At 42.9% G+C, this 21,934-nt stretch overlaps 2 protein-coding genes across 3 annotated transcripts; one reads left to right on the top strand and one right to left on the bottom strand.

Moving 5' to 3' along the window:
• The first annotated feature begins 145 nt into the window (after positions 1-145).
• On the top strand, positions 146-21,689 carry LOC137593416 (chymotrypsin B-like). 2 transcript variants are annotated; one of them, XM_068312102.1, is made up of 8 exons: positions 146-273; positions 10,959-11,102; positions 20,372-20,475; positions 20,552-20,631; positions 20,783-20,864; positions 20,945-21,125; positions 21,220-21,353; positions 21,442-21,689. In XM_068312102.1, exons 2-8 carry the CDS (start codon positions 11,030-11,032, stop codon positions 21,601-21,603), a joined length of 816 nt encoding a protein of 271 aa, XP_068168203.1. In that variant the 5' UTR covers positions 146-273; positions 10,959-11,029; the 3' UTR covers positions 21,604-21,689. The 2 variants fall into 2 exon arrangements, with proteins under 2 accessions (XP_068168203.1, XP_068168213.1); XM_068312112.1 differs by lacking the exons at positions 146-273; positions 10,959-11,102 and adding an exon at positions 19,695-19,893.
• On the bottom strand, positions 6,264-9,445 carry LOC137595728 (uncharacterized). Its single transcript, XM_068315981.1, has 6 exons — positions 9,420-9,445; positions 8,554-8,764; positions 8,270-8,426; positions 8,114-8,177; positions 6,755-6,965; positions 6,264-6,627 (listed from the first exon to the last, which is right to left on the bottom strand). The coding sequence occupies exons 1-6, from the start codon at positions 9,443-9,445 to the stop codon at positions 6,415-6,417; spliced, it is 882 nt and encodes a 293-aa protein (XP_068172082.1). The 3' UTR covers positions 6,264-6,414.
• Positions 21,690-21,934: the final 245 nt, after the last annotated feature.

A 21,934-nucleotide genomic window follows, 5' to 3' on the forward strand; every position in this document is an offset into this window, starting at 1 on the left:
CGTGTTGCACGTGAACAGCTTGTAATGCGCATGCGCGCTGATGACAAACGACGCTGTCTGTCGCGAGCCTCCAGAACACGCTGATTGGCTGATGGATCGGAACCAGGAACCGGAACCGGAACCGGTTGACTTTCGCGCGCAGCACGCGGGACAGCAGGCTCTCCGCAGCGCGTGTGCGTAAAGCGCGTGGATGGAGCGGGTGCGTGACGTCATCCCCAAAGTCACGCACCGGAAGACACCCCCCCCCCGGGACCCCTGAGCCTCCAGCAGCAGGTGAGTCCCCCCCCCCGCTGAGGTCGGTGATGACGCTGGAGGAGGAGCAACCAGTGGTCACCACCCGCGTGTCGGCGGTCACGTGACCCGGTAGGACCAGTGACTGCTGATGGAGGTGTACAGGAAGTTGAAGCCAGAGGACACCTCATTGGTTGGACCGAACCGCGAGCACGCGCTCCGTTCTGTGCGCGTGAGGGTTGGTTTGTTTGTGTTGTTTTGTTTGTTTCTATTGGTTTGTTTCTATTGGTTGGTTTCTATTGGTTGGTTTCTATTGGTTGGTTTCTATTGGCTGCTTTCTATTGGGTTGTTTGTATTGATTTGTTTATTTTTAACGGTTGGTTTGTTTGTATTGGTTTGTTTCTATTGATTGATTGGTTTTTATTTGTTAGTTTGCTTAGTTTGTTTCTATTGGTTTGTTTGTATAGTTGTGTTTGTTTGTATTAATTTATTTTTAGTGGTTGGTTGGTTTCTATTGGTTGGTTTCTATTGGTTGGTTTCTATTGGTTTGTTTCTATTGGTTTGTTTCAATTGGTTGGTTTCTATTGGTTTGTTTCTATTGGTTTGTTTCAATTGGTTGGTTTCTATTGGTTGGTTTCTATTGGTTGGTTTCTATTGGTTGGTTTCTATTGGTTGGTTTCTATTGGTTGGTTTCTATTGGTTGGTTTCTATTGGTTGGTTTCTATTGGGTTGTTTGTATTGATGAGGTGAACTGATTGATAGATAAAACATTTGTTAAGAAAACCAGTAAATACAGCAGAACCCAGTTTGTCGTTGGTGTGAACAAAGTCACCCATTTATTTATCATCATTTGTCCATTTAAGGATGACTAGTATCAATAGTTTTACTAGTATTACTAGTGTTATTAGTATCACTAGTATTACTAGTATCACTAGTATCACTAATATTACTAGTATTGCTAACGTTTAAAGCCGTTAGTGTTGTGTATAAAAACAAAAACGGTTTCATTGTAAAATGAAAATTTTTGGTTTCAAACTGAATGTTGAAAAATGTAAAATCAGTACATAGATTGAAAAAGATGAATTCAAATCCAGTCAGGAAGTCAAAAGATAACAGAACTAATTTCAAACTGAATGTTAATGTTTCATAAAAACCTGAAGGAAAACCAAATATTCATATAAAATGCTACAAAAAGTTTAAATAATGCACAATTTGCACATTGACCCAGATGTTGTGAATTTATCTAACTGTTTTCTTGGTTGTTGTCATTTCCTAGATAGAGTTAGGGGTCTTAGGGTTAAGGGTTAGGGTTGGGGGTTTTAGGGGTTAGGAGTTTTAGGGCTCCTAAATCCTAGCCCTAAAACTCCTAACCCCTAAAACTCCTAACTCTATTGGTTTAGGAGTTTTAGGGTTAGGTGTTTTAGGGTTGGGGGTTTTATGGTTGGGGGTTTTAGGGTTGGGGGTTCTAGGGTTAGGGTTTTTAGGGTTCAGGGTTTTAAGGTTGTGGGTTTTAGGGTTAGGGGGTTCAGGGTTGGGAGTTTTAGGGTTCGGGTTTTTATGGTTAAGGGTTATAGGGTTGGGTTACAAGATTAGGGGTTATAGGGTTAGTGGTTTTAGGGTTAGGGATTATAGAGTTAGGGGTTATGGGGTTAGGCGTTTTAGGGTTAGGGGTTTTTAGGGTTAGGGGTTTTAGGGTTGGGGTTTTAGGGTTTGGGGTTATAGGGTTAGGGGTTTTAGGGTTGGGGTTGGGGGTTTTAAGGTTATGGTTTTTAGGGTTAGGGGTTTAGGGTTAGGGGTTTTAGGGTAAGGGTTGTCAGGGTTAGGGGTTTTAGGGTTGGGGTTGGGGGTTTTAAGGTTATGGTTTTTAGGGTTAGGGGTTTAGGGTTAGGGGTTTTAGGGTAAGGGTTGTCAGGGTTAGGGGTTTTAGGGTTGGGGTTGGGGGTTTTAAGGTTATGGTTTTTAGGGTTAGGGGTTTAGGGTTAGGGGTTTTAGGGTAAGGGTTCTCAGGGTTAGGGGTTTTAGGGTTGGCTTTTCCAGGTCAATATAAGTGAAGAAGAGCAAATAATTATTTTGTTAAATTTTCTTCATTTGAATGAAACATTAAATTGTTTCTTTTGGGTAAAACTTTCAATCAGACCAGATTTTATTTTAATTGTGTAAATGAAATGGAGACAAACTCAAACTACAGCAGGAAACCACAGACACACAACGGAGTACATATTAAAACACAACTAGACAAACACATTAGAAACAATAAACATCCCTTAGCATAAATAATGGAATATAAAGGCGTTCAGACGTACATTTGTTGTTGGCTCTCTCTCCTCCTCATTTGATCACTGGTGGGATGATTATAGATTGATTGATTGGTTGTTAGTGACGTATAGTTATGATATTAGTCAGTTTTAAGTTTTGCAGCATATGTTAACACTATGAATTATTTACGGGTACTCCAAGCAAAAGGTTCTCTATCTCCACCAGGTGGCTAAACTGAGGTACTACAGCTACTGAATATTATTCTGCTGTGTAACAGCTGGAAGTGGAACATTAGATGATTGCTAAACTCAGTTTGAGTTTTTCAACGTCAAAAACAATTTTACATAGTTTAATTAACTTTAAATCCTTAGATAAAATACATTTTATTAAGAAATCAGATTTTTTATGTGATTTTGTGATGGGGTTGAGGTTAGGGTTTAGGGTTAAGGTCATGAGGAAAACAAACAATGGAAAACAGGTTCCAGAGTTTAGTTGATCGTAAACTTTATTGGTCCTACAAGAGGACTTCTTTCTGCTTTTGACCAATGCAGACGACGGTACGGTGGTGCAGTGGGTGGCGCTGTCGTCTCATCACAAGAAGGTTCTGGTTTCAATTCCTTACTGTATGGAGTTCCCCCCGTGTTCTCCTGGGTTCTTTCCAGGTTCTCAAATAAAATGATCCGAATCAAACTGAACTTAATTTTAAAAATTTCCGAATATTTGACTATGTATTTTAACATTTTGAAGCTCAGACTTAAACGATGGACGGTTTCTGTTGTGTTAAATGCCTTTTTTTTTAATGTATTTGCCTGTTTGTGTGGATTCAGTGAACAAAAACAGAGAAACAAACTCATTTCTTTTTCCCAAGAAACCATTTTATTTGATTTTTTTTGGTTTTTAATAATTGCATGGTAAAGAACAGAGGTTTTATAACCAATGTTGGAAAAGAACTGATTTTGTGATGATAGCTTATTGTTGGTAATTCATAATTATAAATTACGGGTAGTTAATTGGTTTATCCCAACTATTTATATCAACTATTAAAAATCAGCGATGGGTCCTCCACCGGTTCTTGTTATTGGTATGGCGAGTTTAACAGGCCCTTTAAATCCCCTATCTAGCTAAAATCTTCATCGATAATCATTAGTAATCATTAGTAATCATCGATAATCATTAGTAATCATTAGTAATCATTGATAATCATTAGTAATCATTGATAGGATCAGATTAGCTTCAGTAAACAGATAGACTGAACAACATATGAATAATGAACCCTCCACCACATGGTTGTGTTGATCAGATCGTCAGAACATTTTCAGCTGAACGGATCTGTTCAGGAGACGTCTTTGGATCGGAGGAGTCAGGCTCTGGATCGTGACCACACAACAGCCAGTAATCGTCACAGGAAGTGGGCAGCTGGTCCGTCAGTCCGAGGCAGCATTTCGAGAACCTGAGAAGAACGAAACTCTGAAAGTCTTCTGAGTCCTGACTGACCTGAATTTCAAATAATGTACAATGTACAACAGCAAGGGAACGCATCAGAACAAAACCATCAATGAAATTTCTAGAACTGAACTTATTCCCAAAACTTTCGACCGTTGGTCGGAAACACCAAGGGACAAAAATGTCACAATGTGTATTTGATGTTCAAATCTCTTCAGATATGGAGTCAGTTGCTGTGAACCACTGACGATAAGGTGGACTTTAATTACCGATCTAGCAGCAGAGAGAAGTCTCACCTATTGAGTCAAGACCATTGAGATGATGGCCGGCTTGGCGTTCAGGTACTTCACGCTGGTGGATCTGCGTTTCCGATGATGTGGGTTGCAGTCCTGGAAGTTAAAATGGGACATGAAGTCCAGGTGTTAGGCTGGTCCATTCACACCAGACTGGTTCTGAAGACAATTGGTCAACCGCAGTTAATACCCCTCAATGTTAGAATTAGTCGAATTTTCTCAATTTTTATCCAAGTTGGCTGTGACCAAAGATAAATCAGGGGTAGGAGACTTCTATAATTACGTTTTTTTGTTGGTTTTAGACGACTTAAGATGACACAACTCCATTTAAAAATAGTAATTAAAAACAGGAAATGTCAACCCCGTGGTTCAACTCATTAGCCCTTGAGGCTAAAACAACACTCCTTTAAATTGGAGAGAATTTGGCGCTCAACAAAAACGGACATACCGGGACACAGTCTCCACTCTTGGTTGGACACAGTCTGGTTTCACACTGCAGGAAAACTGCACCAGTGCTTTCAGAGAACTGTAATATGTCGAAGCTGAAGCTGTTGGACGTTCCCACTCCGTTTCCAGTCAACGTCACAGAGTTCTCTACAGCGCAGCTGCTCAAAAAGAGGAAAACACGTCAAAACGACACGTCCAGTCATGCTTCCACGAAATAAAATCAGTTATTAACCAATAACTTGGTGCCCCACCCTTTTGAGATCAGGTCGTATGTTGGCTTGACATTGACTGAAGCCTTGTTGGTTGCCCAGCAGTGATCAGTGACCAAAGAAAGCTCACTCTGCAGTCCTCTAGCCATCAGCTGGACCCAGACTTTCCTGTTCGTTAAGACTACGCCATTCAACGGGGAAGTCATGGTATCATCGTAGAACATCTTCATGATCAGATCGTATGATCGTTCTTCACCTGTGATGGTCTTCATTCCGGAACTGCAGAAGATACATCCTGTCAGTGCCTCATAGTCTGTATGTCCATACATCCATCCGTCCATCCATCCATTCATCCATCCATCCATCCTGCAGAAGATGCCGCTATTCTGCGGAACCTATCTCATTTGGCTAGAGGCGAGAGGTGGGGTAAACCCCGGATGATGCGCCAGCTCATTGCAGGAAGACAAACAACCATGCGCACTCAGATGAGAGAAGAATTTGGTGTGACCGGTTCATTTAGCTGCTCATTTCTGGACGTGAGAGAAAGTTGGAGAACCCGGAGAGAACATACAAGTACGTACAGAAAGGAATCAAACCCAGAACCCACTTGGTATGAGGCGACGCCCACTGGACCAACATGTCACCTCTTACGTACCACTAACAGTCACCACCCACCTTTCCGTTATTTTGTAGCTTGTGACCACAGTTTGTGATGGACGTCTGTGGAGGAGAACAGAACCGAGTCAAACCCTGAACAACTGACAAAATGGACTAAATGAAAAAACACTGATCAAAAATTCAACAGGACTGATGATCGATCCATCTTGGACAGTGTTGAGGATTTCAACCGGGGTTCAGTCCCACTCGAGGAACATTGTGGGAGGAGATTATTTTGCTAAATTGAGCAGTAAGAACACATGAAAACACAAAAAGTGTGCAATACAAGTGTTTTAACAGTCTATAGGAGTGTTATAAACTTTTTTAGACTGTTATGGACTGTCTATATAATAGTCTTATAACACTCTATAAGACTGTTATAAGTCTATAACAGTCTTATAGACTTATGAGAGTCTATAAAAACAGTCTAATATATTTTATGTTTAAACTGTTGAATATTTCCTGTCTTTCTGTTTGCTTTCAGATTTACTACTCTTATGTAGATAGATGGGTAAGTAATTAAGTTAGTCATTAAAAGTTGGGACACCTGTTGGAAATGCCTAGCACCAACTTTCGAGGCTTAGCCAACCCCAATGATGCAGAAGTTATGACTTCTCTTGTTCGCCTTTCTGTATAACCCTGAAGTGTACATTATTTTTCAGTTTTTTTTAACCTTACCTCTTTTATTTTTACCTCTGACAGCATACCAACTGGTTCAAATAAAATGTCTTTGGTGGTAACGACAATCAACAGTACTGAGTTGTGTTTGAGGTCTTACCCAAGAACATCCTCCCTCCATTGTCTTGAGTCCTGGTCTATACAGAGACCTGACGGGTCGCTTCCTGTACAGGTTTGTGACAGAATGTTATGCATCAGTATCAATGTTCAAATGTGACCGATTTCATCCTGAGTGGTAGGATTCTACTCTCCAAACCTGAATACGTGATATATGCATACTCGTCACTCCAATGGATTGTAACTGTATCACCATCAATGTTCCAGCTTGCGGTGATTCCATCATTGACCTTGGAGAACGTCCCACTACCGTATTTGAAAGGTGTCGTTGTGATGATCTGTAGCTTGTCGTCCACCTGAGAAAGGACACGGTGATTTAAATGTTAAACCACACCAGATTTCCCAGCAGCCATCACTGAATCAATGAAGAGACAGCAGAGGACAAGACACATGAATACGAGACTGTGACCGGGGGAAGCTCACCGTGATTCTGGCATCTCGTAACAACTTGGTTTCATACAATGACTCTTTGATGGTCAGGTAGTCAATGGAGCTCTTGTCTACTTCGTCCTGGAACTTCGCCTTCACCACTATCCCATTCACGGACAGCAGGGTGTACATACCACGATCCATCACTGTAAATTTCGTATTGTCATGTCCGTAGACGATGTGGCCGTCCACGCTGCATATACTCCTGATGGGGGAGGACAAGGTCAGAAACAACAATCAGCATCATCTACCCTTCCACCGAATGGTAGGGGAACAACTGAACAACAACGACACTTGAAACATACATGAATAAACATTTACATGAGCCTCCAAAAGGTTGTCCAAATCTCATTTACAATGAAAAGCGAAACCAGTTTGCTAGATGATGAATCAGGAATGATAATAATATAAATGAATGGAAATAAAGGATCGCTGTGGGCTAGCAAGTTGTCCATTTATTCCAATCAGGTGGAATTTAAAGGCTGCCAATGACGTCTTTGGACGTCATTTTCTTTTTCCAAAGGGGGAGGGGGGGGCTTCTGGTGGAGCTAGTCAGGCTTCTAATCATGGAATTTAGCGTAGAGTGATCCAGTTACGGAACAGAGAATGGCCGATCCATCACAGAAAGTGTTGAGGAACTGAACTAGGGTTCAATCCCACTTGAGGAACATCGTTGGAGGAGATTCTTTTGCTAGATCGAGCACTAAGAGCACGTTTTTGTTAACGTTTGGACATATTTTGATGAATTATCATGATTAAAGGTTGATGATTATGAGAATTAAATACACGTAGGTGATTCATGCCTGATGAGCTGCATTCTGCCAACATTTTGCTGTGATGCTTATTAATATGTTTTCATTACCTGTAGCTAAACTAAACTACCCCTATGCAGACAGACGGGGCTGTAAGTAATTAAAAAGTTGGTACACCTGTTAAATGCCTGGCACCAACTTTCGAGGTTTGACCAACCCCATTGATGCAGAAGTCACAACATTTCTTTTTTGCCTTCTTGTATAAAGCTGAAGTTTGCATTCTTTTTCAGTTTTCTTTAACCTTACCTCTTTTAGTTTTACCTCTGGCAGTTCACCACTTACCTTTGTACTATTTCAAGCCCTTCAATGGACTAGAAAATCTAGAATTTTAATACAAAACTGAAACAAATTTGGGTCGTAAAACCTTTGACCAGCTTGGATTGAAGTTATTAACACAGTTTAAAATTGAAAACTCAAAATTTTCAGTAGTTGATTTTTATAACTTCTTTTTTTTTTTCCAACCAACCAACCAACTGGTTCAAATAAAATGTCTTTGGTGGTAACGACAATCGACAGTACTGAGTTGTGTTTGAGGTCTTACTCAGGAACATCCTCCCTCCATTGACTTGAGTCCTGGTCTATACAGAGACCTGACGGGTTGCTTCCTGCACAGGTTTGTGACAGAATGTTATGGATCAGTATCAATGTTCAAATGTGACTGATTTCATCCTGAGTGGTAGGATTCTACTCTCCAAACCTGAATATGTGATCTCTGCATAGTCGTCACTCCAATGGACTCTAACTGTATCACCATCAATGTTCCAGCTTGCGGTGATTCCATCTTTGACCTTGGAGAACATCCCACTACCGTATTTGGAAGGTGTCGTTGTGATGATCTGTAGCTTGTCGTCCACCTGAGAAAGGACACGGTGATTTAAATGTTAAACCACACCAGATTTCCCAGCAGCCATCACTGAATCAATGAAGAGACAGCAGAGGACAAAACACATGAATACGAGACTGTGACCGGGGGAAGCTCACCATGACTCTGGCATCTCGTAACAACTTGGTTTCATACACTGCGTCTTGGATTGTCAGGTAGTCAATGGAGCTCTTGTCTACTCCGTCCTGGAACTTCGCCTTCACCACTAACCCATCGACAGACAACAGGGTGTACATACCACTGCCCTTCATTGTAAAACTGGTCTTGTCGTATCTGTTGATGGTGGGGCCTTTTACGATGCACTTACACCTGGCAGAGGAGGACAAGGTCAGAAAAAACAATCAGCATAATCTACCCCTTCAACCAAATGGTAGGGGAACAACTGAGCAGCAACGACACTTAAAAACAAACTTCACATATTTTTTTAGACACTGACACAGTTGTGAAATGATCCCTTCATTGATGCCACCACAGAGCACCTTCACCTTCTGTTTCTGTTGTGGTCATGAGCTAAATCTGAACTGGAGTCTCGAAGATTCTTCTTCTTCTTGCTCACAAAGGTGACTATCAGTGGTAGTTTTTAGTGAGAGTCATCTGAAGGACTGCCTTTTCTCTGTGAGGAACATCAGAGCTGTTGAGTTGGCTGATGCCAACCCCACATCATTTCCTGCTGCTGCTTCACAATAAAAGCTTTCTGACTCCAACAGGAAGCTGCTCTCAGTGAACATTAGATAAGAAATCTCATTGAATGGTTTATTATAAATTATAACTTACATTTGATTTTTTTGACAATCCAAGATGTCAACACATTCACCACTATCCTCTGCATAACAACCGCTTATTTCCTCTTGTTTATGATCAGGGACAGATTTACTGCCAGGGTTCCAATCAGGCTCACGAGGCTCATTGTCTTCAGAAAAACTCAGTTCCTAGACAGCAGTGGACAAACAAATGTTATTCTCACCGTACAGAGAACAGCAGTTCGTACATCGTCAGATAAATGTCAGCGGGGTTTCCTCATTATTCCTTCAATCTGTTTTCTTATTAATCGCTGACTACATCTGAAACAGTTTTGTCATCGTCACTGGAAACACGTGTAACTTGTAGGACAGAAGGACAACACCCAAATACAATTGCAATAAAATTGCATTTACAGACATGTAAAAGGTGGATAAATGAAGTCGTCATTGACACGGAAAAGACTCATTCATCCTCACTTTAAGGCGGAGGTCGGGGACCAGTGGCTCGCGAGCCAGTTGTGGCTCCTTTGCATGTGGCTCACCGATACATTTTACGGACATTTCTTAACTAAAGAATAATTCTGCGTAAAATGTAAAGCATTACATAAATCACAGCGTAACAACGTTCAAAGTATGAATTCATTGATTTTCTACCACACCTGTTCATTGCTACGGGTAGTTGGAGCCAATCCCAGTTGTTCTTCGGTGTGTGGGAGGGTCCAACACCAAAACTGTATTTTTAGTGGCTAATGCGATAGCTTATACAACTTGTTGCGTGGGTCCCTCCTGTTAATCAACTATTCAGATAGCTAATTTATGCAGTCAAACCCTTTTGACAAAGAAGTTAGTGAAAAGAAAAAGAGTATTGTACATTTCGTCACGAGTGGCCGAATGATTTTGCCTTTGTGGAGAGAGCAGATGTTGCGATGTGTCAAATGAGCAATGGTAAAGTGTCATTGATGAAAATGTCAAATATAAAGTGGCACTTTGAGACATGCCAGACTACATTTGCATCAAAATAATCAGCGGGGCACAGCAGGAAGAAGGCTAGCCAAGAGCAGCTATGCAGAGTTCAAGCTAGTCAGTAAGGAACTCCGTATATAGACCCAACAAGGTGAATGGAATTCAGTTAGCTTTACTGGTTGTTTGGCAACAGTGAGGAACGAAAAGCCAATCGCAGAAGGCGAGTATGCTAAAACATTCATGCTTGATGCGGCGAGTGTACTTTTTGAGGACTTCTTGAGCAAAAATACAATAATCAAGCGAATCCAAGACTGTCAGGAACAACTGTCCACGATCGTACCGTCATGATGGCGTAAAAGCAGCGCCTTACTTTTCCCTCACTTTGGACGAGTCAGCCCACATAAGCCATTCATCCCAGTTCAGGGTGATTGTAGGCCTGTGACACGCTGCGCGATTAAAGTCTGGCTGTTTTACCAATGAAAAGGTGAACAAGACGGGGAGGATTTATTCAAATATTTCTTTGATTTTGCTTTAGTAAAGAACACAAAACTACAGCACAAACACAGCACATAAATGACTATAACTGATACATGTGAGGCTGAGTCAGGCTGCTGGTGAGCTCATTCTTCAAGGACAGTCTAACCCAAACACTTTAAAGATCACGGTAAATGAACATTCGGGGCTCCTCTCCAGAGGTTTGTTGATCTGTTCAAGAGCCCAGGGCTGTATCCTCACCAACTTAAGCTGCTGAACTTCTTCAGGAAACTCTTTTTATAATACAATTTGTCTCATTATTGAAGGTACAACTCTCAACCGAGCTAAAGAACCGATGAGGGTTTTGTCCAGAGCAAAACCCTAACAAACTGGTGCCATGACCTGTGGCCCGAGAGAGGTGACATTCTCTGTGGGTATCTCTGGGCGGTATCTGACTGCGCAAACAAAAGGTAAGCAGGAACCTTTTCTAAAATTCTGCCAGATAGCCTGCCTGGTTTACCTTGTGAGTCTGTTTAAATTTTGTTACAAATAGGCACCAGTTCAGCATAAATATATAGATGTCTTTTATTTTGTGAAAATGTTGGTCAGGAAGGGAAATTAGGAGAGTCCATGGTTAAAGGCCCTGGTAGGAGTCAGAGTACTCCTACCCAAACAGGTTTAGATACCTTAGATTGCACCAGCGAACCAATCTTAAAAGGGTTTAGAGGCGCCTTGGGTCACGTCGGCATACAAGGCCCTAAAAGGCTGAGAATCCTGTGACCGTAGGCACAAAAAATATCTGGAGGGAATTTTATTCCTGACGGATCTGGGGGGACTATAAACTAAGAGAAGTGAGAAATAAGCGCTATATTGTGTAGAATAGAGCACATTTCACCCCCATGTCCTGTGCGTAGGGCTTTGAACCAGAATTTTTTGCCAATCGGTTCGTTCTGAACAGAAACAGAATTATAACGTTTCCGGTTTTGCGTTCCACCATAAACTGACGTTCCTGAACCGGTTAGAACAAAAAAATAAAGTTCCTGAACCGGTTAATAACGTTCCTTGTAAATATAAATATGTAGGTTCCGTATTTTCCGCACCATTAGACGCGATTAAAGCCTTAAAATGTCTCAAAAATCAACGCTGCTCCTTCTGACATGAAGCGTCTTCTGTGTTCACTGAGTTCACCAATCTGTAGAAATGTTTCTGTGACGTCAGTCAGAGATCCTCCAGACCGACCACTGTCCACCGAGAGGACGTATGACGTCACTACGTACGCCGGCAGCGATGGACCAATCAGAGGACATGACACGAGGCTCCGTCCGGCACACCTCCGGTAGGTACCGGTATGGGGGGGATACCGGGACTGGACCGCAGGTATGCTGGTAACCACATCTGATTGGCTGAAGACCCCCGACGATGACGTCAGCGAAGAGACACGCTCACGACGCAACATGTAAACTCCAGGCTATCAGTTCCGGTTGTTCCGGTTCACGTAAAGAGACCGGGGGGCTTTTTTCACGCTTCGCCATCTCTCTTGATCTGTGACTCCATGCCCCCCCCCACACACACACACCACCGCTTCTGTCAGAAACACGTCAAGCGGCTGAACTCGGAGCTTGTCTTCATCCTGGAGGATTAACGAAAGACCTCCACCCGTTAAGCTGGGGGGTCGTGGAGCGATGGATGAGAGACGTGAACACAGGTTTACCAGGACTGGGGGCAGTGCAGAGGAGTTACCCCCCAACAGGTGGTGGATTGTGGGTCCTGGACTAACGTGTCTGCTCAGACTTCTGTCCGATGTTTCTCTAAAGCATCATTACCGGACAGACCCCCGGAAACCAGCCGGTCAGCGGTGGAGAAACTACCGACAGATTCAATGCAGACCGGAGACGAGGACTTCAGGGATTTACTACACATTTATCACTAAATAAAGACATAGAAACATTTAAAAATAATGTCGGTGTATTTTTTTAAATTTAAATATATAGTACATCACAGTTCAACCACAGTCACCTTTCTGCTTCCGTTAGCTAGCATGTACCGACCAATAAGGTGCACCGTGTGTCCGGTTTAAGTACAGAAATAAACCACGTTATTTAGACTGAGCCTCTTTATACAATGAGCCGAATGGTGCACAAAATACAGTAACTTAACGACTTTAAATTGGCAACTAAAGTAATTAGTTTATATACTATAGACTATAATTATAGATATATCCCTACCCTACAGTAAACAGTACCACAGCACTACACCTCTGCTTTATGACAGTTATATCACTGTAGTTAAGGCTTATGCCTCCTACTTAGACACTACATGACATAAGACAAGAATAACTTCCACCATGTCATTTATTGCTGAACAACAGATCTTCATTGTTCTTCTCCCATAGCTCAGCATTGCTACAAAGTGCTGGTAGTACGGGAACACACTGCTCTGAAGATGACTGCAGCCAATGAGTTCATGTCTAAGTCATACATGTTCAGACTGACACACTGCAGTGTTTATCTGTAATGATTAATGGTGACTGGGAGACCTCCCTGTTCTTAGCTGCTGCTGATAGCCGCTACTTCTCTGCTCTCATCCCTCCAGTGAAGGACAGGAAGTGAAACACGAGGTCAAATATTTTTTTCAAGAACGAAAAAAAAACCCCGGTATTAACTGGTTTACAATTATTTTCTGTTCCGGAACATTAAAAAATATATAGTTTTCGGTTTCGTTTTCGTTCCATGAACCGGTTCAAAGCCCTGCCTGTGCGTGACATTGTGAGTGGTGAGGGAAGGGCCCTCCTGCGGCAGCCAGAACCCCTGACCAAGGACAATAGCTGTACTAAAGTACAAAATCTACCGATGGGTAAATGATCGCCAGCTTAAAACTCTGCTGGATGAAGTTGGGAAAAGCTATCCTGGCCTACTTTTGCACAGCAATGTGCGCTGGTTGTCAAGAGGGAAGGTGCTCGGGTCTTTTAGCGGCCCCCCTAAGCGAAATCCGGACATGAAATGAAATCAGCATCATTCATCCCCCATTGGGGAAATTATCTGTCCACTCCAAATGATCGGGGGGTAGCGCGACAGGAAGCTCCTTCATGGTGCGCCCTATGAGCAACTCATAAAAGGGACAGTGAACTAGCACCTCCCAAGGACAGTTCAGACTCCGAAATGTTTTGCATGTCATCCTTGCACATGGGCCCTTTATCGTTCCAGTTTTAATATATGTACAGTCAAACCTCGGTTTTTCGGACGCTTCTGTCCTCGACCAAATCGCTTTTTGACCAGAAAATCTGAGAATTTTACATCTCTGAACTTGACCAAAATTCGGCTCTCGACCAAACCGAAAGAAGCCCAATTTTCACCTGAACGCGACTCGCTCGGGAGCCGAGCGAACTCGAATGCGATAGGATATCTATTATTAAAATAAAACACAGTGTCTATTTCTACCCTTTTGTATTCATGGTCAACAGTATGCAGTGCAGTTTATGGTGTAAAATAGTCCGAATACCAAACACACATTGTTAAATGAGTGTGCGTACACAGTGTGTTTTACTCACGTAGCTTTTATCGTCGTACGTTATTGCTGGCTTCCCTGATTCTGAATCTGGATTGGCAAATTTGATTTCAACCTGGAAAGAGTCGTCACCGTTAATCAAGTCTGTGGTTAAATAAACGTTTACATATTTGAACATATTAATATCATGAAGACACCAAACACTCACTGCTGATGAAGTCAGTTGCACAAAACACGACTGACTTATAGCGTTGTTTTTCAGGTCGTACGTTTCTCTTCTTTCAATTTTCATTGTAAACATAGTGATGCCTTGTCCGGTTGGAGACACTTTAACACAGTCCACCATAACCACATCGAAGCAGATGCTCAGGATACCATCCGCTGAATAGGTGTACTGTTAAAACAAAGAGACAACAGAGAAGATGACAGGAACACTCATACAAGAGGTTCTGGACATCCTAATATTTTTATAGAATAATTATAATACTGTAATAGGTTTCAGTCAGAGCCACCATCAGCTCATCCTCCAGACTGGTCACTGGTCCCAGACCAGACCTGGACCAGGGCTCTGGTCCTAACCCTTATCCCATTCTGGTCTCGGACCAGACCTGGACCAGGTCTCTGGTCCTAACCCTCTGGACAGTCTCTAAGTCTACCGACATCATCTCCACCACAGGTTGGAGAATCATTCATACTGACAGTAGATGGAACCAAAAACATTCTGAAGTGTCCTACTTACAGACATTGCTTCTCGAACTTTGCCATAATACTTTACGGGACAGGATTTCAGGTCCACCGTCCCAATTGGAGACACACAAGGTGCCAGCAGCAACAGTGCAGACAGGGGGAGCAGAAGTTTGAGCATGTTGGAAGAGGCCAATCAGATGATGGGAGCTGGAAGACAGAGTTGGACATGTTGGATCGGACAGAACCTTCTTCCCGTCAGACGGATGGGGAACCTGGGTTTAAGGATTCTGGGGGATCGGGTAAAAATGATGGAAAACATTTTGCAGACAGGATGGTGATGTATTTGTGTGTCCAAAATCGATTCCTGCATTGTCCCCAACCTTTTCCTCCATGTTTCTCCTTTCTTTCTTTCAATGATGCCAAAAGTTGCCCCAAAACCCGAAAACCCCATTTCATAGCCAGTCATTGGAAGGTGATGGGTTCCACCAAAAAGAGGAAAATACCATCCATCCATTTGTAGACGAAACTTCGTCATTGCTCGACGTCTTTTTTTCTTATAACCAAAGTAGAATCAGAATAACTGAACCCTAAACGACCTCAACCTGTATTTTATTTATTGTGGCTTGTTTTTATGTCCTGTAATTTTTTCTGGTCAGTCTTAAAGAATGGAACTTTATTATTTAGAGTTGTAATGACATTTAAATTACCTCAAATGGAGATTATAGATTGATTATAGGTTATTGGTGAACAATAGTTCGTTGCTGCATCGCGTAGTTTCGTTTCCCTCATGCATTTGCGCGACTTCACTTCATCGCGGATTTTTAGTAGGTAGTCACGAAATACCGTACGCGCATGCTATTGGCTGACGGCATCCGGAAGTGCGCTCCGTTCCGTGAGTCTCGGAACGCAACACAGTTCCGTTGTGTTTAAACAGTCGTAAATATTTAAATTACTGTAAATAATAAGATAAATAGTTCGTCGCTATGAATGCGGAATTCGTTATTTGCGTGTGGTTCCTGGAATGCATCAACTGCAGGTACCGAGGGATTACTATATATTTATATACCGTTTGAAGTGACCTCAATTGTTCCTCTCAACTGTAATTTCTATGTCATTTCTGATAGAATCTGCTTCATAAATTAGTAATAGAAATACATTTTTAAGTCCCAATATATCTTCATCGGGTGCCCATAAAGGGCTGTGAACACATAATTTTTGGTGGGGAAAAAAAGAAACAGTTTCATGGGACTTATTCCCCAGAAAAGCTCATTGGGGGCAAATACCGCTTACAAAATGAGGTCAGCTCCATCGGTAACCATGAAAAAAAAAAACCCTGTTAACATCTCGTCATGATACAATGACCTGTTACCAATTTACCTGATTACCGGTAAGATGCTCCAAACTAGTGGTTTTTGAACATTCCCAAACCTTTCCAGTCTTTTGCTGCCCTCGCCCCAACTAGTTTGAAACTTCACAATGACCACATCGTAAAAGATATTAAATTCATGAGGTCACAAAAAAGAGACGAACGAGCAGCGTCCAGATCGTCTTACCTTCTGGACGTCTGACGTGAGGATGAGGAAGACGAAGGTCTCTGATGAGTCTTCAGGTGGTGGACAGATGCCACCTGAGAGGACGATGCTCTCTCTGTCCCATTCCCTCTCTTCTTATACTGCTGTTCACACGAAGGAATGCAGGGGGCGGAGCCAACGGTGGCGACGCCCGCACTGGCTCCACCTCATGTTTTTTCTGTGTGTTGCCACACCGACCAGTTGGAACCTAGGAAAGACTGTAATAGTGTCATGAATGGTAAAGAAGATGTTACCTAAACAAGGTTTCTGTCTGTTAAAGTCAGGTTCTTCTCACCATCTTTGTTGGTCTAGACCTGCTTTTCTTGGAAAATGCCTTGAGATAATTTGGCGCTAAATAATAAACTTTTATGAATATGCGTTAGCTACTGTCAGTGTCTTAGTTTAATAATGGTATTTACGTGAATGTACCGGTGATGTCATCTTCTGAGTACAGTCTCTACCTTGTTCCAGCTGAGATGATGGTGTTCTGAGAGAAAATGTATTTTTCTTGAACCATTTGGGCAACTTAGTTAATGCCACCTGAGTTGTGATGTCGTAATTTGTGCCCAAAGATCTTTTGTGTGCTTTTGATGTTCCAGGATTGGGCACAAGGATCAGTTGGACAGTCTCAAGGTCGTTCTCAATAACCCTGACCCTGTATGTAGTGGGCGCACCAAAGATTTTTGGGCGCACTATACACATTGTGATGTCACAACTCGGCTGTCATTGGCTAATTTGAGTATCGCTTGTCCGAATGGTTCAGGAAAAATAAATTTTGCATCCTTGACAATACTACAGCTAATCACTAGCAGTGTCTCCTTTATCCAGTAGGTCAGAGAGAGATAAGACTTTAAATACTGGTGCACTGAGGGTGAAATTTATTATTTTCTATAATTTAAATCAGTAGATCTCACTATATAGAGGCCAATTGACCAAACCTGCGTGACTAAGGTGACTCAGAGGTGTTAATGTCTGGGGATTCCTGTTCCTATTGAGGCCATTACCTGGGCAAACAGATTGTTGTTGATTGCATGCGATGGACAATTACAGATGGACCTAATCATTATGACACCAACCTGACAAAGTGTTCTCAATGGCCTTCACAGGGTGTGGGGGTGTATGACATATAATTAATAACATTAAGTCAACCGCCATTGTGTGTCCATACCTTTGGAATGAAAAGACATAGGTGTGCTGCTTGTAGGCTAGTCATTAACGTTTTCTTTCAAAACAACATTTAAACACTATCTATGTACACGTGGAAACAGGAAAAGGGACCTAAATGCAAAACTCAAACAGTTCCGCGGACAAAAAAAGCCACTTTTGCTGTAAAAAAGTACACACTTACAGATAATTGAATAAGGAGTTGATGGGACTTGATTAGAAATGTAGATATAATGCAGTTTTTTTCCCCTTTTGCTTTTCACTCAATACATTACCTTTAATTCATATATTCTGCTGTGGACACTGCACCAACCTGACAGAAGCATTTCTACAGATTTTTTTGGAACAGATTTTGTCTTGGGTGCTGTTATTTAGCCGTGTCTCACCCATGGAAACAATCGCATCCATTGTGGTACAAATGTTTGGATTTTTGCTGTTTTTTTTGGCTTCTGTTCTGCCTTGTTTCCTTCATTAACTTTTGATTATTTTTTATTCAAGGAAGCACTGATTGTAACTTGGTTTTTCTCCAACTTTTGCGTCTTTTTATGAGGCATGGTGATAACGTAAGACTAACTCCTCACTCTCTCACTGCAGCGTGTTAAACCAGCAGACGTCTTGTTGCCGTTTGGTCGATTTTAATAAGACTAAACCACGCAGGTGAGTCTCGTGACGAGAAACTCAAGATCAAAACATAACGGCCATTTCCAGGGTAGAAATTTAAGTGGAGAAATGGATAAATTGTGAATATCACTGAGTGGACCTGCATTTTTTCCCAATATTATATCACGGAAAAACGTATCTTTGATATTTTTTTATTGTAAGTGTTTAAAGCTTGTGTCCCAGAGACGCACTTTGTCTGATGATTGTGGGTTCTTCTTTTTTCCATCTTTATATTTAAAGGTAGGTTTAAAACTCCCCCTTGGATAGAGCTTCTAATGAAAGCTAGCTAGTAGTCCTTAGCTATACCGCTAAAGGCTAGGACGACCAGTGGACCATGATGCACTGAGCTCCTCTCCCCCTTCATGTCTTTAATTAATTAATGTTACAGGCTCGACCACTAATGCTATTGATAGTATTCATGTTATCATAGGGACATTTAGTGTTAAACACCAAATAAGTAAAAGTAGTTTGTGAGATAAAATGAGTTTAGTTCATTTTTTGCCTTTATTGTGTGAAAATTGATGTCTACCCCCCCGCCGCCCCCCTACAAATTGACCAATCATTAACCAGCAGTGGGGAAACGGCGACTGTTCAGCTGTTGACCACTGAATACTTCCCATGATTCCAGGGAGCGCCACAACCGATTTCATATTTTACACTTTTGATCATCAACTGGCTGATCAATAACCTATTGAAGAGATTAAAGCTTGTACAGCTGACCACGATTTTACAGCCGTATGACATCACAACTTTAATTATAAGAACAATACAAATCCTTTCAAATCAGTCATTGAAACAAAGAGAGGACTTCCTTTATTTATGACGTAGACCAGAGATGTTCCACCAATGATTGTTTAGATCCCTGCATGTTGTAATCCAGTGGACCCCAACTACCGATTCATGGACCAGTATTTACCAGTCCGTCTATGAGTCACTTTTGACGCTTGTGGAGATGCTTTGTCGGTCACACGGTCACCAAATACATTACCGCTAAACTGAAACTGCTAAGCTAACAGAACCAACAAGAAACAAACGTCTTTGGAAAGTTTCTTTGCGCAGAGTGAAAGAGTCCGTCAGAGACAGAAGAACCTAAAAATTCAAAGAAATGAACGCTGATAAAGACCAGTTTTACTGCTGGTCGTGTCATTTTATTTGGTTGGATTTATCCACCACACTATAAAGGACGGTCCATGAAAATATTGTTTGCTATTAAACCAGTCTGTGGTGCAAAAAAGGTTGGAGACTGTTGGTTTAATCCATTACAGAACCGGAACTATCGGTCCACCGGCAGCTTCGGAAGTTTCTTTTTCAATACATGAATTCCTTTTATTTATTTGCGTTTGGAAACGTTCTTCATGAACCAGTTCCAGACTCCACAGCAGAACCTCTGATGAACATTCTGTCAATTTATGTTGGATTAAAAAAAAGTCTGGATGTTCTGCTGTGAACCAATCAGAGAGCTGGATGTTGGGGCGTGTGACTCGTGAGAACGCCGCTGTGGTCTTAGCGCTGATAAGCAGCTGACAACTGAGCTGGACAAACCAGCGAGCCCTCTGATTGGCTGAGACCCAACAGGGTCCAGGTATAAAACAGCGGCCGTCGCTGACCCTCACCATCGTCACCATGGCCTTCCTCTGGATCGTCTCCTGCCTCGCCTTCGTCAGCGCCGCCTACGGTGAGACACGCTAACGCCAAGAGAACTTTCCGAACTAGACGCGAACTCGTTCATATTTTCTTAATGTTCTAGCTGTAAGCAAGGTAGCATCTACTTTTCTTGTTCTCACGCCCCATAAAATACAAAAAACATGAAAAGAAGAGAATAGAGAGGGGAACAAAAAAACTTGGCACCACATGGGACACTTTTTGTAGTTTTAAGTTCTTAACCAACAGGACAGGCCGAGCTTTACAGCTTTTCTCTTAACTAGCTCTACAGCTTTATGCTGACTTAGCCCTATTTTGAAGTAGCATTTCAGGTAACTTTATTAAGAATGATGTTCTTCTATCTTATCTCGTTGATAACTTAAGTTCTACGTTGCAAAAGATCAGTACTTTATTGTAAATTAAAGAAATTTGGGGATTCTAGAGACTATTTGTGACGACCATCTGGGTATAAATGTAGTTCCATCACAGTAAAGTTTCTCTGACCCCCTCAGGCTGTGGCGTTCCCGCCATCCCACCCCAGATAACCGGCCATGCCCGCATCGTCAACGGTGAGGAGGCGGTGCCTCACTCCTGGCCCTGGCAGGTGTCTCTTCAGGTGAGTCGTCTGAAACACGGGGGTGTTGGCGTCTACTTCTTCTGTGGTGGCTGACTTCGGCTCGTTCTTCTCTCAGCAATCCAACGGCTTCCACTTCTGTGGAGGATCTCTGATCAACGAGAACTGGGCGGTGACCGCCGCCCACTGTAACGTCAGGTGAGTCCAGCCGGACCCAACAAGAACAGAGGTCTCAACAGTTCCAGGGAAAAGTTTGAGTATCCAATGTTCCTCCTTGGGGGGTGTTTGAAGATTAGTCCACATTTGTGGGACGGAGTCCAAAAAGGCTTTAAGTTGTACTTCCTGTTAGGACCTACCACCGTGTGATCGCTGGAGAACACAACAAGGGCTACGGCTCCAACGAGGACGTCCAGATTCTGAAGCCTGCCAAGGTAAGAACCCCACAGGAGCCAATCAGCTTTCAGAACATGTCCCCGATCCCTAACCCCCCCTCCTCCATCTTCCTCCCCAGGTGTTCACCCACCCCGACTGGAACCCCCGCACCATCAACAACGACATCGCCCTCATCAAGCTGGCGACCCCTGCCCGTCTGGGCACCAACGTGTCCCCCGTCTGTCTGGCTGAGACCACCGATGTCTTCCCCGCTGGAATGACCTGCGTCACCACCGGGTGGGGTCTGACCCGCTACAATGGTGAGACGCTCTTTTTCTGGGTACAGGGTTCAGGTTCTCTCCCTCTAACGGGGGACCAGGAAGTGGGTCTAAGTGTTGTCTTTGCCCCCCACAGCTCCCAGTACCCCCAACAAGCTGCAGCAGGCTTCCCTGCCCCTGCTGTCCAATGAGCAGTGCAAGAGACACTGGGGCAGCAACATCTCCGACGTGATGATCTGTGCTGGAGGAGCCGGAGCCACTTCCTGCATGGTGAGGCCCCGCCCACCTACCTGTCTCACCTAGTCTCACCTGTCGATGGTTACGTTGGTGTCGTTGCTAACTCCTCCTTGCCCTTCAGGGCGACTCTGGCGGACCTCTGGTCTGTCACAGGGATCAGGCCTGGACTCTGGTCGGTATCGTCTCTTGGGGAAGCAGCCGCTGCTCCACCTCCACGCCCGCCGTCTACGCCCGCGTCACTGAGCTCCGCGACTGGGTCGACCAGATCCTTGCTTCCAACTAAGAACTCGGAGGCCCCGGCGCCACCGTTGGAGTCCTGACACCCAAAGACACCCCACAGTGTGTGGACTATGAACGACAATAAAAACACTGAACATCTACTTGAGTTTGACTTGGTCTTCTTGAGTTGTTCATTACTTCACCTTAATTGTATGTTTCTGGGGGTGGGAGGAAGACGGAGAACCTGGAGAGAACCTGTGCAGACACGGGGAGAACATTCAGACTCCCCACAAAAAGGACTTGAACCCAGAACTGTCTTGCTGTGAGGTGACAGCGCTATCCACTATGCCACCGTGTCGCCCAAACTTCTACAACTTAAGAAAAGTTATTAGAAA

Source organism: Antennarius striatus, chromosome 1, assembly GCF_040054535.1.
Source record: "Antennarius striatus isolate MH-2024 chromosome 1, ASM4005453v1, whole genome shotgun sequence".
NCBI lineage: Eukaryota > Metazoa > Chordata > Actinopteri > Lophiiformes > Antennariidae > Antennarius > Antennarius striatus.

What these genes read in the sequence shown, in the direction of transcription:
- LOC137593416 (XM_068312102.1), top strand. Translation starts at nt 11,030, where the DNA reads ATGACCTGTGGCCCGAGAGAGGTGACATTCTCTGTGGGTATCTCTGGG. An exon ending in CCTGGCAGGTGTCTCTTCAG is followed by an intron (nt 20,476 to 20,551) that starts GTGAGTCGTCTG and finishes TTCTTCTCTCAG; the next exon opens with CAATCCAACGGCTTCCACTT. An exon ending in GCCGCCCACTGTAACGTCAG is followed by an intron (nt 20,632 to 20,782) that starts GTGAGTCCAGCC and finishes ACTTCCTGTTAG; the next exon opens with GACCTACCACCGTGTGATCG.
- LOC137595728 (XM_068315981.1), bottom strand. Translation starts at nt 9,445, where the DNA reads ATGTACGAACTGCTGTTCTCTGTACG. An exon ending in GAACTGCTGTTCTCTGTACG is followed by an intron (nt 8,765 to 9,419) that starts GTGAGAATAACA and finishes CTCCTCTGCCAG; the next exon opens with GTGTAAGTGCATCGTAAAAG. An exon ending in TACGAGATGCCAGAGTCATG is followed by an intron (nt 8,427 to 8,553) that starts GTGAGCTTCCCC and finishes GTCCTTTCTCAG; the next exon opens with GTGGACGACAAGCTACAGAT.